Raw genomic sequence first — 20392 nt, forward strand, 5'->3', positions numbered from 1 at the left:
CCGGCCCCGCCGGGCCCGGCCCCGCCGTTCCGCCCCCGGAATGAAACGGCCGGAGGCGCACACCGAAAACCAACTTTTATTGAGATCAATGAAAAGTCGCGTTACATGATAAAAAGCGCGGCGTGCCGTAGCTCAAAGCCAGCGGAGCGGAGAAGGGCGAGGCCCGCCCAGCACAGCGCGGCTTCGCTCCCTGTGAAGGCCAGTAACTGCACGGAAAGATACACGGTGGTCCCTACACAGGAGTCACCCTGAAAAACCACAAACACAGCCTGAAAACACACGCAAGAATTCACGGCCTAACAGCGAGTCCCAGCGGCGCATCGCCCCGTTCCCGCTGCAGCCCCGACTCCTCACCCTTCCATTCCTTCCCACCCCAGACATGGCTCTTCCCTCTAGGACTCGCCACCCGAAGCAGCCCCCAGACCCCTCAGCCTGGTTTTCAACAGCCCCTCTGGAAACCTGCCGCCCGTAGGGACGAGCCACAGCAGGGAGCAGGTCCGCGCCAGGGTTATTTATTACACCCACGGCTTTTATGTCCCCTACCATCTGCAGCGTGATTAAAACGCGGGGGAGGAAGCCTACGATCCCCGGCACCGGGGCTTTGGAACGCATGCGGGATGGAGACCAGCGGCGCAGCAGAAAATTTGCGGGGATGGGAGCAGCTGGCTGGGACCAGTGCTCCCCGCCTGCAGCACAGCGCTACCGGCTACCCTAGGCCAAACAAAAGCGACCACTGTACTCGGGAATGATCGGATTTTGTTAAATTGATAGCACAAGTCCATCCTACAACCGCACTGACTACAGCAATTAGCGATCGGCTATGCTCTTGACATGCAAATTAAGCAGCACCACTGGACAGCTGTGCCCCTGTGCCAATTACTGACCAGCTCGGCTGCTTGGCCACAGGCAGAGGACGCGGGTGGCTGGAGCAGCACACACTGTCTCTAGCTGGCAGTTTCACTACTGCTGTTGAAGAGCCTTCTAAAAGTAAAGCAGACTGCAACAAAACAAAACACTAATAGATTCACATGGCGATACAATAATCCCTTAAATTTTAAGGTAAGTTGAATTCCATACAAATCAAACTTCCAAAAATATTTTGCAAACTCTGGCATATGGCTATGATACAGTATGTACAAATAAAATACCAGAATGGTTACATTTTATTGCTAGGTTTTTTTTATTTGGTTAAGGAATTATACAGTAGTGTATAAAAGGGCATGGGAAGTGGCAAGAAGCAAATGTTGGCTTCTTGTCCTCTTAAAAGCCAAGGTTGGTTGGTTTTGTTTTGTTTCTAAAATACTGTGTTTTCAAACATCACATCAAAAGCATTTCCGTATTGGGTCACGTCTGCATTACCCAAACAGGATAGAAGAGCAACAGTGAAAGAAGCCTAGGCAGTGGGCAACAGGGTTCCATTTTGTACATTCCTTCACTGATTCATACTCCCAGAATACAATCATTCATAAAACATCCAGTCTAAAGTCAACAATTACGAACAGACTTCCACATAAATTGATGTGTCAGCAAGGTGGGCAACTTCAATTCACTAATCATGCAAAAAACTCTCAACAAGATCAGTGATATTTGTGAGCAAAATCATCCAACTTGGCCCTGATCTAGCCTACAAGAAAATTCCTTCTGCAAAAGTGATTTTCTATGTTCCAGAAGGTTATAAACACAGTCTGTGTTTAGATCCACTGGTATAAGCAAACCTTTAAGCTCCTCTCTAGTAAGGAAACCTCACTTACAAAGCATCAGTAGAGAACGCCAATGCAATTGCATACTCTTATGCCACTTTTTACATCCTTCTGTTGGGAAGAACACAAAAGGTAAAGGTGCCAAGAAGTGATCACGTTCACATTAGTCAGGAAACAGCCCACAAGTCTACTCTGGGCCTTCTCCACCCACTCACACGCCTAGTGACCAGAAGCTTTACTTGGGACACTTCATCAATGACCCGAACAACAGTAGGTGGAAGAAACCGGCAGCATCAGCAACCCTGTTCAAAAGATCTCCAGTCACCAAGACCATCAGCACACTGCTGATTGCACCCAAGGCATGAACTATTCAGGTGCTACTCAGTAGGCTGCATTGTAGACTTTTACCTCTTAAACATCTGTTAAAGTTATTCAATAGTTTCTTTTTTTGAAAAACAGAAAGGCTCATCTCACAAAATGTAACCTGGATGCAATACAGCAAAGCTAAAAGAATGCTGAAGTGAAAACCCAAGCACTTGGTAGGTAATTGCTCCTGTAGGCTTATGATATAAAAACTTTCAACTCTTCCCTCTAAAAATAAATCCTGCTATATAGATGGGCATGATTTACCACTCCTGTTTTCCTCTGACTGAGTCCAAACTCATTCATGGATATACTTCATCAAAATTAGAAGTTTAGCTGAAGCTCTTAACCATCCCTTTTAGGCTCAGCCTCTCATTGTAAACAGCTTATTACCAACACATCTCCTGACACAAACTTCCCCTTAAATATGCATAATTTACTCTGTCTCAAATATTTACAAGCAGAAGCAGCCCATCTTTACAAGACAGATTTCCTTCTGCTCTACATAAAGTGCAGCTCTCTAATTTAAGGCAAATTTCAGTGAAATATAAAACCATACTTTTATTTTAGTATGTACACATTTTAAATTAAAAACAAGAAGTCCCTTGAAAGGGAAACAATGAGGGGAAAATGTTTCCAACTTTGGGAATTTTCTGGATTTTAACACAGTCCCAATATTATGTCCTATCGACATATAAATTTGTAAATTTCTCTTCAATAAATGCAAACGAAAAAAGAGGTGGCAATGTGTACAGTAATTTAGCTCCAAAGATCAGTAAAACACTGGAAAAGTGCAGACATAGTTTTTCATGTCCCGTAGTTTCCTTTAGCTACAGTAGCATCCATTGATATCACATTTCTAAATATATATCCTATACACCTAATGCTAATCTCAGTTCTTGTAATGAGTATTTCTCATCTCCATCTGTGTCAAATTTCTTAAAGCTCTGTGACTCTTGGGCTGTAGAGCCAAGCAGCTTTTGAAGATCTTCATATGATAGTTTTCCACCAGTATCTTCAGTTGCTTTTTCAAACAAATTCTGAAGATCTGCAAAGAGAACAAGGATTGAGAAGTAGTTCCTTTAATTACACAGGAATATCCTATAAGCTGCCCCTCCAGTTTTACTGCACTATGTCTTACTACCTAGTAATTAAATAAAGCTTCCCCAAGTACGTAGTTTGCCTTCTGCGTTGTCGCAAGCTGTCAGTAACAGTTTAGGAGAAAAAAGCACTAACATTTCTGGATTAAATTACATCAAATCTGAAAAAAGTAATCCCTATTTCTGGCCACAACTAATAACCCATTCTACAGCCACTAACTGCATACAGATGCAGTTATCCTCCACAAAAGCAAGCTCTGAATGACTGTTGCTATACCAACAGCACAGATAATATAAAGGGAAAAGTGTCTATTCATTTCCTGATGCAAAGCATTGCCCTTTCAGTAGCTGAAAAGACTGAACAGCAAGATCCAGAAATCATTCATTTGAGCAGGCAGTATTCTCTTAAAAAAAATATACAAAGAAAAAGAAACACAAAACATACACACTCACACCTACTTCATTTTCCTTCAGCACCCTAATTCTGCCCTTGACTTCCCTCCCAATCTCTGGGGCACTTGGTATAATACTTTGGCACTCAAAACAATTATAATTCACTTATAATGCACGCTCCTGTTTAAATCCCAGGTTCTTTTCTTTTAAGTGCTATTCTTTTCTTTTAGTTTTTTTTTTAAATTACCTTTTTTTAAAGTCCATAGTTGTCAAGCTTTTAAAATTGACCTAATTTTTCCCAGAATGCCCAGACACGCTATAATGTAATAATTCCATTTATACTTTTCATCTCCTAAAGATTTGCATGAAATATTCAGAAAAAGAAAAGGTCAGCCTAGAAAGGACATACCTCTGATGCTGGAAATTCCTGGTAAGGACAGATGTCTCAGCTGTCCATTACTCTCTGTGATGTCATCAGCTGACCTTGAAGCCAGCCTTGAAAGGTCTGTGGGCTTTGCTGTAGTACTCAGACTACTTTCAACTGTTATAAAACAATTTCTGTTAGTCTTACTAATTCCACAGAATTACAGTTAGCAGAAAAAAAATCCGATAAAACTAATGAATTTTTTAATTTTTTTTTTTTTTCATTACAGATGCTATATAGCATAAGAATGCCGCAAAATTGTTTCAGAATACAGCACTGTTGCCCCTTTTATCAATAACTGGAAGAACAGAAGGAAGGAAACTTGGTTTTGGACAGTTATGCAGCTTTAATCATTCATACTGTACTAGAAGTGTATTTGTAAATCCCATAGAAAGAATGTCTTGGAAGTGCTTTCTACTTCCCAGTCTGAAAGCGCTGAACAAATCTTTATTAAGAAAATTACATCTGCCCACCTGGGTTGTTTTCACCTTGTCAATGCAGGTATCTATCTTCCCCAAGAGCAAGGTCTAAACTTCCCAGTTGCAGCTTAGCAAATTAACAGCAAGCACAGTTCTACTGTAATGAAGTATTTCAAATCTTATCTTCAGCCCTAACTGAACGTATACAGCAAAAGTGCAGAACTGAGACAAGTCAAAAGACACACAGACCTTTCCTCTACGTTACACTTGGATTTTTCGAAAAAGCAAAAATAGATGTTACTGGGTATAAGTTTCTACAGGTATGCCTTTAAATACAAGCTATTGATGCATGTGCATCCTGCTATACACATGGAAAGTCACCTTCAAACTTTTGTAGTCATACATAGTTTTCTGTTTTAGAGCCATCAGCTTCCTACCACTTTAACTGAAATAATCTTCACCAAAATCTTAAGGAACAGTCTAAATTATCCACCTTCATTAGTTATTCTTTGAATTAGACAGGGAACTTTCACGTTAGGAATAACTATTTTAACATGTTCTTACCATTCTTTGATGTCTCAATGGGTTTGTCATTTTCTGGCTTGCCTGTGAGAGCACTGATCAGCTGAAGCTTCTCTTTTAGTTTTGATACCTGAGAATCTCTAGGTCCTGTTTCCTGCATATGTAGAAAAAAAAAAATTCTTAAAAAGCACCCCATCAGCAGACAGAGATGATCAGGAAAAGAATTAACTTAAAATACCTAAGTACTTTTGTGTGACTTGGAGGTCTCCAGGCTGATCCAAGTTTAAAAGTGATAAACAAGATTTTAAAAGTCAAAAAAAAACCAAAACCACCAACCAAACAAAAAACAACAACAACAAACCACTATGGAAAGATGTAAGGAATAAATTCACATGGCCTGTAAAAAACCAATAGAATCAGTACCTCAACCTGAAAAGCAGGCAACTATTCAACTATTTTGCAGACACCAATTTAAAAAAAAAAATGTGACATTTCTGTATTTCTTAGATAAATGAGCAAGACTCTGAAAAATTGTAATATAATCATACTTGGAGTGAACGTTTATACATTGAATTGCACAACTGTTTCAAATGTTTGTCTGCAGAACTGACTACCTTAGTGCAGGAGTCACTATATCTCTGTCAAAGTAAAACCATCCCATTTTTCAGTCTGGAGCTCCTTTGCCCTCTTTATGAGTAGGTTCCAGATGATAGGTTGAGTTCACATCAATCCAAGCCTGGAACTGACAGTGTAGCCACTTCACCCACCTGCCTTCTTTCCAGAAGATGGAAACTAACCTCAACAACGCCGCCTCTTATCCCCAGCCCACAATTTGGCCATTCAGTTAGTCTGTTAAACTCGCTTGCAGCCAGTCATCAGATCATTACTGAAATGCAGCTTTCATTAATTCCTAGATTCCACTGGTGCAAAGTTTCTCTAAGTCAACCCAAGAAAGTTTTTAAACCTGGATAAATACCGTAACCACATTTGTGGTGTGAACCCACAACAGTTGGGCTAGCTTTGCTGAGAGCATGGCAATGGGTACTCAAATGAGCTGGCTGCCAGAGCCCCCTGTTCCACTGGACCATGGTCTGAACCTCCCAAGATTCTTTCAGCTGCATGGAAGGATACTGCAGCAGCTCTGCTATGATATCCCATACATAGTCAGAATGGCAAGACTTTAATCTATTCCAACTTTTCTTCCATCCTAATTGACTTCCTGTCCTCAAAATGGGGTGGATAAGCTGTCCTCCTACTCTGGACTTTCAAAAGAAACTTGATCAGATTAGCCTGCTTGTAGATCTTTCCTCAATTAAGTCTCATTTAAAACATAATTATAAAGAGAATGGCTCTACTATTTCAGTGTAATTTGTGTTTCCTTACTTTACCTTCAGTTCTTTATTTGAATGAGTTTCATTATCTAGTTGATCTTCATTTTCTGCTTTTAGAGAGGTAGTTGCATCATTCGCCTACAGGAAAAATGGAGGAGGGCCGAGTTTATTCATGTGCTTATTATTTTCTACAATAGAGTCTCTTTCCTTCAAATTCGGCAGGCATGAAGCAGGAAAAAAAAAGAACAAATATATTCTAGAATAAACATGAAGACAGTGGCTTATGTAATCTACCACAGCAACGTCAGCATGTTCCTTATTGCTAAACATACAGAACACATTCCCAGAGACTGGGCCCAGTATGGCATACAGAAAGCAATGGAAGGATTTACAAACATATTTAATATTAAAATATTTTTTTTAGCTTTTTTTGTTAGCATTTAAGCACCACTGAACAATCCAGAGGCCCACCTAGCTTCTCAGTGGTCTTAACAGATCTGTGTCAGAGTGCCTTCCCAAAACACAGTTAAAGAGGTTTGTGAACCCTGCCCCATTAAGCAGTCACCTAAGTCTTAAACGTCAGAGTGTTTTGGATATTTTTCTGTAGATTCTGTAGAGAAGAAATGACTACTTCAGAGATACTCTTAACGTTGGTTACCTGTTCAGAAACGTGGAACAAATTCCAGCCTTTTAAAAATAAATCCTAAGTGTCTCAAGTTTCACTCTGACATTTTCCTCAGTTAGGTTTGAAAAGCTCTATCTGTAGTATATACAAAGTATTGAAACTACTAGCCTGAGTAGACACCCTTAGTCATCAAATACTTACCACATTGGTAGACAAGTTCTCTCTTTTGTCCAGATTATTCACAGCAAGGGGAGAGTTTTCTAACAGCATAACCCTCCGGCTAAGGTTACCAATGGCTGAATCCACATTTAGAAGCTTGATGTCATTCAACTTTTGGTACACCACTACAGTATTATTTAGCTCTTCCAAAGCTGCATGCAGTGACTGGCTTTCCTGAAATATAAAACCAGCACGTCAGTTTACTCAACCTCTGCAGTGCTCTTGCTATTAACAACACGGTGACTGACCCAATTTAACTGGGCGGACTTCAGATTGGCTCTCCACCGACACCACTGAAAACATCCAACTGGAAGCTTCCAGAAAGTTATTCCAGCTTTCAAAGTCTGAAACTGAAATTCTTCCTCAGGACTAACCTCTTTGTTGCTAATGTAATCACTTCAGCTGTGCCAGCAAACACAGAAAGCCTATTCATTTAATTTTCCAGGGGCAAGCTTAGTAACCACACCAACGATTTTTCCCAAGAAAGCATGTACTAGGGATATTTATACACAAGATTCATTTTTGAGGAAGATATCGACTGTATTAAGTGTAAATAAATGCAGTCATTCCATTCCAACCCATTCAGCTAAACACCCACACATTATTATTTTTTTTTTTTTTGGTTGCTGAATCCCTGCTTTCCACACCTCATTATATTGAGGGTGAGTCAATACATGCCACTCCCAAATTTGATCAGATTGGCAAGTACCTGCCATAAAATCCATTCCATAAAAAGCCTTTAACTCATTTCCATTTACATGAGCAAAGTACACCTATAATTTGTTAGATATTAATTTCAGCCTTTTTACTCCTCACCCAGTTAGAGCACAAAAAAAAGTACTCTCAGACCAGGGTACTTCCCTGTTTGCACATACGCAGGAAGAAACCACAGCAAAACTATCTTGTATTTTGTTCTGAAAGATGCTATCTGTATTGTCATGATAAAAAACGTACTTTTTTTGTACAATACAGTACTGCAAAACACACAGAAAAGCTACATACCAGTGATAATTGTAACAATATTCCCCGTGCAAGGGAGAAAAATACCTTTTTGCAATTTTCAGTCTGATTTCTCTCAGTCCGTGGCACAATAGTGGAAGGAAGTGAAGGTATCTGTTTTAATTCCTTCTAAGGAAAGAAGCAGAAAATTACGTTACCAAATGCTTGTAAAAAAGTACTAAGCTTTTAATAACTGGCAGGCTGTAGCCAAGGATGTTTTGCAACAACTATAGTCACCCATGTCTGTTGGGCATGCAGTATTTTAACTAGGCTAATACAGAGTTTTCTCCTTCAAACACCTAAGGTCCAAATTTATTTTAATTAAACCCTTGTAATTAGCGCTTCTCCCTTTAATGAAGTATTATGATACAAATTTCACTGCTACCATACACACTGCCATATCTGCAATGTTTTCGTAGCACCCACTGGCTGAATCAAGTTTTATAATGTGCCTAATCTAAATTTTGTCTGCAAGTATTCCTATTAAAGTAATGCTATATTGCAGTTTAGCTGAAAAACTTTAATTATTGGCTCAATTTGTTAACTCCAAGTGAGAGGTCAGTATAAATACAGTGAGTAGTTTCTGGTAAAGATGGCCAGTAATTTCATCCTTATATGCATCCTTAATTCAACCAACAAACTATCTCAATGCTTCCACCATCCCCAATCCTAAGACAGTGCTGACAGCTACCATAAGCAGTACCCTGCATCACACAGAAGCAGAGATTCCCAAGGCTCCACATCTGTGTAGTAGGAAGCAAAAATCTGCAGTGTAGCAGGCACCAACAATTCTGGCTCCAGAGAAATACATACTCGGTACCATATAGGAGGTGCCACACAGGGATTAGAAGATTAGCTCATTAATGTACCAACCAGCACCTCCTGAAACTTCAAAAGTATTTTGAAGACATAAGGCAGAACTCCACACAGTTCTTAAACTTGCTTCATATTAGGCAGGTAACTGTTAAAACGCAATGTTAAATCAGTACATTTTCTTACCACATCATTCTGGAGTATTTCTACGGATTTCTTGTATTCTTCAATAGCTGTCTGTATATTTTCAACATCATGAGAAACACTGGTAAGGGTGCTACCTATGTTTGCTACAGTCTGGAATAAAGAAGATGACAAAAATCTCAGCCTTCCTCATACTGCACTGTCCCAAAGTTTCAATCTGCTCAACACAGTGTTTTGTTAGGGAAACTACAGGCAGACTGCCACAAAAATATGCACATGAATTTGAAGTATTCAGAACTTTCTTTGCAGACAAAACTGTGAATTATACCCATCGCATCTCCAGGCCAATAAACAAAGACACACTCTACACTATGACAACTTAAGCTAGATAACCAAAATTACAGGTTTGCTGCTCCCACTCCCAAAACAATATAAGTGTTCTGGCATTAATTAAAAAAAAAAATCCTGACATGAAGACATCTTACCTCCTCTCTCTACATGGAGTATTTGTATTGAATACAAGGATGCTGACATCACTGATTTATCCAGCCTTAATTGTCTTTCAGGGCTACGCATCACATGCGGCAAAACTAGTCTGCCAAAGGTTGCAGATTTTCAAGAAAGCATTGCCTTTTTTAAGATGAAAGAATAGCTCTGAAGCATCAGGAAAAACCCCGTGAATTCTGCAGGTACAGTCAGTGTGCTCTGACAGCTACCTTTGCTTCTGACTACTCCCGTCTCATCCTTCCCTTGTCTTCACGCCCAACTCTAACTTTAGAAAGTAACTATTCTGTAAAGCTGCACTGGTGTTTTAGCAGCTGACAGCATAGCACCTAGAGTCAGATTGTTAGCTAGGACATGCATAAACACTAGTGGAAGTTACAGTAATGAGACAGAGCATGCCCCTATGCTTCTCATTCCATTTTAAATACTTTCTTTGATCATTAAAACAAACAGAACCCGTCTAAAAATCCCCTTTTCCTACGACCCTATTATGTTCATAAGCTCTTAAGGCACTGAAGTGACCCTCTAGCTACCCACACTATATTCAAATGATAGCCACACAAATCTTCCTCCAGCTCTTCATTTTGCAAGTCTGAACACAGGTTCAGAAAGCAATCTCTCCGCCCTGGAGGACCTCAGGATACCTTTAGCACCTTTCATCAGCCTGAACAAAAGCTGCTGTCCAAGAGGAACCCCTTCAGTAGTCCTTCAGGACTAACACTAGCAGGCAGCTCCCCATTTTCAGGAACAGTGCCTACAGGGAAAAAGGCTTAAGAAACCAAAATCCTACTCTAAGTAGAGCAGCCTTTTCATAGAATCATAGAATCACTTAGGTTGGAAAGGACCTTTAAGTTCATTGAGTCCAACCGCTAACCTAACACTGCCAAGTCCACCACTAAATCATATCTCTACACATCCACGCATCTTTTAAATACCTCTAGGGATGGTGACTCAACCACTTTCCCAGGAAGTCTGTTCCAATGCTTGACAACCTGTTTGGTGAAGTTTTTCCTAATATCCAATCTAAACCTCCCCTGGTTCAACTTGAGGCCATTTCCTCTTGTCCTATCACTTGTTACTTGGGAGAAGAGAAGGACACCCACCTCGCTACAACCTCCTTTCAGGCAGTTGTAGAGGGCGATAAGGTCTCCCCTCAGCCTCCTTTTCTCCAGCCTAAACAACCCCAGTTCCCTCAGCTGCTCTTCATAGGACTTATTCTCTAGACCCTTCACCAGCTTCGTTGCCCCTCTTTGGACATGCTCCAGCACCTCAATGTCTTTCTTGTAGTGAGGGGTCCAAAACTGAACACAGTATTTGAGGTGCAGCCTCACCAGTGCCGAGTACAGGGGGACAATCCTTTCCCCAGTGCTGCTGGCCACACTATTTCTGATACAACCCAGGATGCCATTGGCCTTCTTGGCCACCTGGGCACACTGCTGGCCCATATTCAGCCGGCTGTCAACCAGCACCCCCAGGTCCTTTTCTGCCAGGCAGCTTTCCAGCCACTCTTCCCCAAGCCTGTAGCACTGCATGGGGTTGCTGTGACCAAAGTGCACGACCCAGCACTTGGCCTTGTTGAACTTCATACAATTGGCCTCAGCCCATCGATCCAGCCTGCCTTCCCTCAAGCAGATCAACCCTCCCTCCCAACTGGTGTAGTCTGCAAACTTACTGTGGGTGCACTCCATCCCCTCATCCAGAACATTGATAAAGATACTAAACAGAACTGGCCCCAGTACTGAGCCCTGGGGAACACCACTTGTGACCGGCTGCCAACTGGATTTAACTCCATTCACCACAACTCTCTGGGCTTGGCCACCCAGCCATTTTTTTACCTAGCAAAGAGTACACCCACCCAAGCCATGACCAGCCAGTTTCTCCAGGAGAATACTGTGGGAAACGGTGTCAAAGGCTTTACTGAAGTCGAGGCAGACAACATCCACAGCCTTTCCCTCATCCACTAAGCGGGTCACCTTGTCATAGAAGGAGATCAGGTTAGTCAAGCAGGACCTGCCTTTCGTAAACCCATGTTGGCTGGGCCTGATCACCTGGTTGTCCTGTACGTGCCGTGCAAGGGCACTCAAGATAATGTGCTCCATAACCTTCCCCAGCACTGAGGTCAGACTGACAGGCCTGTAGTTCCCCAGATCCTCCTCCCAGCCCTTCTTGTAGATGGGCGTCACATTTGCTAACCTCCAGTCAACTGCGACCTCCCTGGTTAGCTAGGACTGCTGCTAGATGGTTTCCTCCAAGAAAGGCAGGTAATTCCAAAGACAGTTCGATGCAAAGGACAACTGAGCACAAGATTTTTCACCAGGCCTATCAAAAGCCACACTACCCACCTACAGCCACTGAAGTTCTCCTGTGTGACAGGAGGTAGTGCAGCATGCACACAGAGGTCAAAAAGAAGTCCAAGTCTTGAAACCTATTGCTTTCCATTAGCATGACACTTACAAACCATTAAAACTATTGTATTTAAACCTCTGAATAGTTTTTCTATACTCAACACCTTGCAATATACCTCCTGGAAGGATTCCAGGTCTGTTTTTATTATATCAATCTTCTAAAACATAAATGCAAGCAAGATGGCATCAAGAGAGCAGTGGAAACAGATGCCACATCTAACACCTTACTTAGACTCAACAGCAGAGACTGGAAAGAACTCAAGAGTTCCCAAGATCTTTGATTTTCACAAAATGTGACCCAGGATGGACTTATTTCAAAATGAAAAAGCCTTGCTGTTCAGGAGATCACTGCAAGCTGAAACCTGTTGACACCAACACTTTGTCCTGACAGTACTGAAGGCAGAAAGATGAAAACAAGGTTTTTCTATATTATATGTGTGATTTTTATATATATATTTTTATATATATATATACAAAAATAAAGTAGGTGCGGGTTCCAGACTAGGTACTGCCTTAAGACTTACTTCTGATATGACACAGTGCAAATCCAGCATGCTCATAACAGCAAATTAGAAGCTTAGGAAATAGCTTCGTACTCCTCCCAGAAGAAGAAATCCTGTCAGCCTGATCAGCCAAACCACGCTAATTGCTTTGCATATGACTAGCTTGTTGATTATACATTAATTTTGTAGGGATAGGAAATGAAAAGTGGAAACCCATAAAAGCTACAAAGACTGGACTGACATTAGGTGTTAGCCCAATATAAATATTTATTGCTAAATAAACAGAACTGCCATGGAAGAGCCGGGGAAGTTTCAACAAGCCATTCTTTTTACCAAAATAAACAGGACAGTTCTTTGGTAAAGAATGCTCAGCTAAGGCACACAGTAAGACACTGTATTAACAGAAGTCACTTTAGAAGTAACCTTGTGTCACCCATCTTTCAAGCGATCGTCAGAAAACCATCCCAGTACAATTCATGTTTTGCTGTGTGTGTACTGAACACCAAGAAAGCTCCCATGCTAATGTTCCAGGCCCACTGCTCCCAAGTTAGACCCCTACCTGCCTCAAGACTGTAAATGCAGAGCCAGATGTAGAACTATATACTGCTGAAGATGAGGAAGTTTTCCAGAAAGCAATCCATTTTCTTTTCCAATTAAAAAAAGTTAAACAAACCACCTATCGCAAGCAGAGTTGTAAAACTGTAGACAGACTTTTTGCAAGTGTCTTAAATGATATTAAGATTAGCAGCCTGAGGGAAAGCAACCAGAAAGATGAGGTCCAAGGTAAAGAAGTGACAACACAATACAAACAAATGAATCTCCAGAAAGGGACAAACAAGGCCTTCAAATTTTCTACCTGCCATACGTTATCGTAGGACCATACAATATCAAGTACATGAAGTCCGATTTAAAAACAAGAGAAGCAAATATTCCTCACATGCAATTCAGGTAACTCCTGTTGTCACTTCTGTCCCCAAGAGCCCAGTTGCAGCTTAGCAGCACAGAATGCATTTAGCAATAGCCACATTTACAGTACTTGCCTTCTGAAGTTTTTCTACTGTGAGAGGAAGAGAAATCAGATCAGAAGCAGACTTTATGTTGTTTTTGAGATGATTTACTGTTGAGGTTAATAGTGATATCTAAAACCAAAGAGGAATATTTAGAATTAGTCAACATAATCCTGATTCTGACCTTCCCCAGTATTATGACTTAATTCATAACATTAAAACATAAGGCAAGACAAAATTATGTATGTACACACATACAAAACATACCTGTCTCTAGTTTAGAAATCCTGCCTAGGCTACATTAAAAATATTCTGCCTATTGCAACAGAAGATTTTTTTTTTTTTTTAACTGAAAGCCATAGAAGCCCCTTCTTTTCAATAAGGCACCCTCTGCCCATTTTACATTCATCCCCTTAGAGAGAGGCTGTTGCCCATGAAAGATTTAAAAAATTGTGCAACAAGCCCTTACGTGTAAGAAACAGTCATCCACTCCTGTATTTAGCAATCAAACCTGCCTGGCAAAACCCAGCAAAACCATACAACTTCTCTAGTTGAGTGACAGGCAAAGAAGTTGCACGTATCACCCAAACCTTCTGCTACAGAAATGGAAGAGTGACAATCTAGGTACAGCGGGTTAGCTCAATTTCTGTCAACTGTTTGACCCAGACAGCAAGTTGTTCAATGGGTCTTCAAGATTACTTATTCATTCCAACTACATGCTAGTCATTAACTGCTAACACCATCACTTCAAGATAATTTGTAGCCATCAGTAGTCAAAACAAAGAAAAGTAATTTCTTCCCACATTTGACAACACAAAAGTAGAGCAGATAAAACCCACTTTATTCTGGTTATAAAAAAAAAAAAAGTTGTTTCGCAAGCTGAGGAAATGGGCAAGATCCTAATTTTACATTAGGCCCATGTTGATCAGCTGCAGTGCAGAGTCTCTGGTTCCACAGCTGTGAATATTGGCTGAAATGACTCCCAGCAGCACATCCCAACAATTCATAGAAAAAATCCAGTAACTAAATTTTGATTCCCAGAAGAGCTGGCTCAGACTGTAACCAGACCCTGCAGTAACTTGAGGGCCTGCAAGAACCATGTGCAAGTATCTTTAACATCCAGGTGCAGATGACAGCGTTTTAAAAGTTTAATGAAGCACCTAAAGATCAGTGGATAATGCATACTGTCAGATGCTAAAGAAAGCAAGTCAAATTTTCAAACATATTTATATGCCTCATTAAGCACTTAACCACTGCATGGGACTGAAGAAAAAACAATCTGAGCAGGAACCTCAGTACTCATAAAAATTAAACCCAAAGCACCAGTGTCAAGGAGGGTTTCCCCACACACACCTCTTGATACCACTAAATGTGAGCAGCTCTGAACTTTTACCCTCAGAGGCAAGAATTTCAATAACAGCCTTGCTGGATGCTTTGATTGAAGCCTGAGTTAATACAGCAGCTGAGGAAACAGCTTTCTGTTAAGTGGCTTAGTTCTAGTCGCATAAACAGAGCTAAGATTTACACCAGCTCAGATTCCGAGTGTGTATTAGCAGATTTTATATTCACAAGACACCAGTACTTCATTTGCAGCAACATGAACTCGTAGTGATTCAGGTAACTCTTCTCATGCTTATGAAACGTTTGCAGACACTCTGAGAAATTTGAAATGTCAAATCTCTCATCATAAGCGTCACAATTATTTAGCAGGAAAATTAAGAACTGCACAGTTCTCAGACTCTTTCAAGTTCTGCCTGAAGTCCTTCTACCAGTAACATAATTTCTCCTGTTTGCAATCACTCTCCAGTCGAACCAGATCCTCAAACTTTTTTTGCTTGTTTAATAATGAGGCTTATATTCCATTTTAACTTTAAAAATAAAAGTTTAGCATATGGTCACAGAAGTCCTTAGCTAAAAGCTCAGCATTGCACTTGAAATTAATTTCTGTAAAAATAAATTTGAATGGAATATTTTATTATTTTTCAAAACCAAGCACTGATCCCTCTCACCTGTTTATTGATCTCTGTGATATTTATCCAAATTTTATTTAGCCCCAGTTCTCCAGTCTCAATTTGTTCTAGTTGCTTTTGCTTCTGCACCAAATCTTCATTCAGTTTAGGAATTTCTTGGAATGATGTCTTCTGATTAGATTCCACTAAAAAAAAAAAAAAAGAAAAAATAATTACATGTGTTTTAAAAAAACCCAAAAGTCTGGGTAAACAACATTGAAAGGCAGAAAACAAATTACAAGCAGCAACATCTACAGCAGTGAAAGAAGGCAGTAACAGTTTCTACATATGGCTTTATTGCCAATTCAGAATTAAGCGTTTGTTCAGAATGACAGCTCTTTTTTGTTTTAAGAGGACTAATGTCTACAGAGAGAACCCAGAGAGACCGTACTAAATTTAACACTTTGCAATAGTACTGTCATTCTGGCTAAGCCTCAGCAGGTCTTTATTTAGTGCAGTTATTTTGCATTGCTTTCACAGAGGAACATGAAACAGTAATGGGACTGTGAATAAGAACTGCCAACAGTACCAGGGCAAAGGAGGTATGTGAAATGAACCTCAGTGCCCTTTTCAAGACTGCAAAGGGGCTGCTGACGATGAAGTGAATTCCAAAGAGATTAACATGATTACAGTTGTTCCGTGTGACAGAAGGACAACGAAAAAAACATATAAGCTTACACACTAACATCTGTTGGTAAACAAATCAGTAAACAAGGCCCTTGGAAATAAAGTCAGTTTTTACTGCAATTAATACTACAGGAAGGGGGAAACACGCAGCTCAAACCAATTCAAGTGAGCCTCAGAAATGCAGCTCTTCCAGGTCTGCAGTGACTAAGCTGTTTAGCTGCAAGCACTATTAGGCAATCCTAAATCCCTAGGTCTGGGAAACAAATAAACAAAGGTTTTGAGATGGAGACAACAGAGTTCTCCAAAACCTGCACCTCCACCCTGTAACACAGCACCAGCTGGCTCCACAACAAACTGCCATCATTCAGACTAGACTTCCAAGAGCAGTGGGATCTACGTGGTACGCTGCTGGCAGCTCCCAGAACAAATTTCCATGGGTGACCCATCTGGTCAAAAGGGGAAACCTTCAGGAACACTTCATGCCTGTGGAGTGCTTGCCCCAATACACACAGCTGGAAAGCACGCATCTTCAAAAAAACACTTCGCTTTTCTTGAAGCGAGCCCTAAAAGTCATTTCTAGGTACAGAGGAGCCTGCATTGATCACCCAAGATCCAAACAGCACTTTTGGTTCAGTAAGACCGTGAAAGGTGTATTGTAGCCAAAACAGACTGAGAGCTAATTGTCCGTTTGACACAAGCAGTTCTCACTGAATCTGATGTTTCAGAGGCTCTTGCAGACATTTGTTTTGCCACTCTGTGTACAGCGAGACCGCACTTAAGGGTTTTTTGCAGTGCTAGGAAGGTTAAGTACTATGAGCATTCTGAGCATCATTACTAACGACTGAAGGGAAACACCACAATGACCTCCCCCTATCCCAAACATACTAGGTGCAACGGTATCTTACTCTTAAAAAGCACTCATACTATACTCAGTCTGTTCAAAGGATGGCAGAACATTAACAAACAAATACTGCCATGGGAATCCGCTCTTAGGGGGAAAAAATCTGGATGAAGATTCAGAGGAAGAAGGTTTGGTTTTCGGCAAAATTGCTGTAGGACAGACGGAATCCGTGCCTTTGTTTCTCCACCCACCCACACACCTCACCAAAGCACAATGTTACCTTTTGGAACCAGGTTATTCTTGCTGTCTGCTTTTTTTGTTGTTGTTTTTAATGCTGTGCCTCATTACAAGGCTCCCATCCAGCTCCTAGGCATGCTATTACAGTGGCAAAGAAATCTGAGACTACTTTATCACTAGACAAAGTATTAAATGCATGGTTTTTCTATCAGAGCTATTTAGGACAAAACAAGCACATATGTAATTGCCAGACAGTAACCTCAGAGAAAACAACTGCTTTAACAAAGAGGTCTATGTAGAACAGGAATGATGAAACTTAACTACACCCAAGCCAACAAATGTTGTCATCGTGCAAAACTTTTACTGCCAGTACATACTTAAACCAGACCAGTACATGAAGAGCAGCAGTCAGCTTACCTAGAACACAGGAACAGCTACTCCTGAGCTATTCAGTACGCTCACAGCTACAAAGCAGCACCCGTAACTGAAAGTATCCTCCATAACCAGCGGACGCCAGTTGTAGCTGACTTTCAGAGTTCAGTATCAGTTAATATTAAAAGCACATCTATCAACAACACTTTCTCTCACTCCCACCAGCCAGCAGGTTCCACCTTGGCAGAGGACTCCCTGCCTCACAGCAGAGTTACACGCCTGAACAGGAAGCCCTGAACACCAACAGCAAAGAATTTGTACACACATTTCCTCAATACCTCTTTTACCACAAGCAAATCAAGCCCTCTGCTTACCTCCAGCTCTAGCAGCCTGCTAATTTTTGAACTGATTTCACCAGCCTTATTTTTAAGGTCATCTTCATGTCCCAGGCACAAAAATTCTAAGATGAAGACCAAAGCAATGGGACAAAACCCACACTCAACAGCAGTGCGCCTCAGGCAAAACGTAACTACCTAGCTTTCCTGAAGCAGCTAGAGACTACCTGAATGCTTAAGCTTCACTCTCTTCTGCTCCATTCACACAGATCCTCAGATTATCCTTGCCTTTTTCAATATACAGGATTTTAAACACGACTAAAATAAGGCACCGAAACATATCTTGTGTCCAGAGGTAAGGTATAGAGAACCGAGAGCATACATTACAGGCAAATCTCACCATTTGTTATACCTCGGCACTACAGAAGTTATAATATTGAAATCCTAGATGGACAGGGAAAACCTGAGACCTACAAGCAAAATGCTTCATGTTAACTCCATACTTCAAAGTATTAAACATGATGTAACTCCACACCAACACGAAGAAAACAATGTAATGCTGAAACAATATTCAAATTGCAGTAACACCACAGCAAACATTAGAGTTTTTTAAAAGAGCTCAAAACAAGAAGATTGTTTTCCATTAATTTTTTTAAGGGATGCATCAAAATCCCCTAGACTGTTTTACATATTAGAACTTCTTTTTAAATAGGGGCTTCCTTTGGAAAAGAGCACTCCCAAGACGAAAGTCAGGAATTTTAGAAATGTACATACAAGCAACTACAGGCCCACCTAATCCAGTGTCCCTGCTCCTCAGAAGGTATAGAGCAGGCAAGAATATGTAACATTTGCCTTAGGTTCACCCAGCCTCCAAGTGGTTTTGGCCCACAGGACTCCTCAGTTTAGGGGCAGTTTTTCTATTCAGTACCTTCAGACTTTGAATAAGCAGGTAGGTAACTAAAGCTCTTCATACTGCCCAAAGCAAACGTGAAATAGCATAGTTACGTTTATACTTACTAGTTCGAAACTTCTCCTTTATTGCATCCAGATCCTCCTTGAGAGCCACCTGCATCCAGACTAAGCCAACGCATGCTACCACACAAGCGGCAAGAATGACAAACGCACACAATGGGTAACAGAATTTGCAGCATCGTAGATAGTCTCCCCTGGATAAAACAAACATAACAGATTGTGAATATTCAACAGTGCCTAGAAAACTTTATTTTAAATGCTGTTCTATAAAAGTAAGGGACAGCCCCAGAACAGTACATGCTTTGGCTGACAGGAGCTAACCAAGAGCTCTTCCAAGAATAAATAAGGCTCTACAGTGAGATCAGGGCTATTACTCTCTGTTCAGTTTATTCTCAGGAGGCACATCTAGCATATTTAAGAGCAGCTGTCAGGTTTCCCTTACTAAAATTTCCTGCTCTGCTCGCATAAACTTATGTTAGGAACATCTGCTTGATAGCTTGGAAGGCAGGCTTCAAGAAAGGCTATTACCATAATGTTATGACAAACACTTCTAGACTATCCTAAACTGCCAAAGCCTAAGTTTCTCTGTGACGTGCCTACTTTTCGTTATTCTTTGAGGCCCATTAATAACGCTGTGACCCAACCGAAAAGTTTATTTACCGGCAAAAAGCGACATCACGTCCACAAGAAGACCAGCCTGCGTCAGCTCGCAGGCGCAGGACTGCGCTGCGCCGAAACACGCACGGATAAACGCGCTCAACGTTTCAAGCGAGTGACCCCGAGCGGCTCTAAGGACTGTAGTCGCCGTGAGCACAGAACAGAAAAACCAGTAAGAAGAAAGCCAGAGGGCGGTTCAGATCCACTCCTACCCCCAGCCAGGCGACCTGTTGGGCCAGACGCCCTCGGGGCGGCTCCAGGCCCGTCCTGGCAGCCCCCAGCGCCCCACAAACCCCCACAAACCCCGGAGACCGGCGCTGAGGCGAGGGGCTCCCGCCGCGGCAGGCCCGTGGCCAGAGCCCCAGGCGGGCGGGTAGGACCGGGCCGGGGCCTCGGCGGCAGCCCGGGGGACTCACTTGCCGCAACGTCCCCGCGCCCCGGCGAACTCGTCCTCCTCGGAGCTGGACTCGGAGTCGGAGGCGGGCGGCTCGGTGCGCAGCAGCCGGTGGCCCGAGCCCTTCTTGGCGGGCTTCTTCCTGCGGCCGTCGGCGGCCAGGCCGATGAGGGCGTTCAGCTCCTTCCGCTTCTTCATCCTCTTGTGGGGCGGCAGCAGCAGCAGCGGCGGCGGCGCGGCCGGCGGCTGGCTCCCGCCTCCCCCCTCCTCCTCCTCCTCTTCCTCCGCCGCCGCCGCCAGCGCGCCCCGGCTCGCCAGCCTGCGGCCCGGCCGCGGCTACAGGCGCTCCGCGGGGCCGCGGCCGCTGCTCCCCGGCCGGCCCCGCGGCGGCACGCCCGGCCCCGCTGCTACTGCCGCCGCCGCCCGCCCCGCCCGCGCCATGGCTGCTCCCGGCCCCGCCGCCGCCCGGCCCCTCCA

General features: G+C 42.3%; 1 protein-coding gene across 2 annotated transcripts; it reads right to left on the reverse strand.

The window, feature by feature from the left end:
- Positions 1-2604: 2604 nt before the first annotated feature.
- EFCAB14 (EF-hand calcium binding domain 14) lies at positions 2605-20298 on the reverse strand. Of its 2 annotated transcripts, XM_075037051.1 has the most exons (12): positions 19938-20061; positions 19525-19659; positions 18910-19058; positions 15481-15626; positions 13505-13603; positions 9095-9205; positions 8144-8224; positions 7079-7270; positions 6310-6390; positions 4964-5075; positions 3966-4097; positions 2605-3111 (listed from the first exon to the last, which is right to left on the reverse strand). In XM_075037051.1, exons 3-12 carry the CDS (start codon positions 18962-18964, stop codon positions 2936-2938), a joined length of 1185 nt encoding a protein of 394 aa, XP_074893152.1. In that variant the 5' UTR covers positions 18965-19058; positions 19525-19659; positions 19938-20061; the 3' UTR covers positions 2605-2935. The 2 variants fall into 2 exon arrangements, with proteins under 2 accessions (XP_074893152.1, XP_074893151.1); XM_075037050.1 differs by lacking the exon at positions 19525-19659 and having other exon boundaries at positions 19938-20298.
- Positions 20299-20392: the final 94 nt, after the last annotated feature.

Source organism: Buteo buteo, chromosome 10 (assembly GCF_964188355.1).
Source record: "Buteo buteo chromosome 10, bButBut1.hap1.1, whole genome shotgun sequence".
Lineage (NCBI taxonomy): Eukaryota > Metazoa > Chordata > Aves > Accipitriformes > Accipitridae > Buteo > Buteo buteo.

Coding starts and splice junctions, on each gene's coding strand:
- EFCAB14 (XM_075037050.1), bottom strand. CDS start 20,113: ATGAAGAAGCGGAAGGAGCTGAACGCCCTCATCGGCCTGGCCGCCGAC. Junction 13,604..15,480: donor TCACAGAGATCAATAAACAG/GTGAGAGGGATC, acceptor CTTTGGTTTTAG/ATATCACTATTAACCTCAAC. Junction 8,225..9,094: donor AAATACTCCAGAATGATGTG/GTAAGAAAATGT, acceptor TTCTTTCCTTAG/AAGGAATTAAAACAGATACC.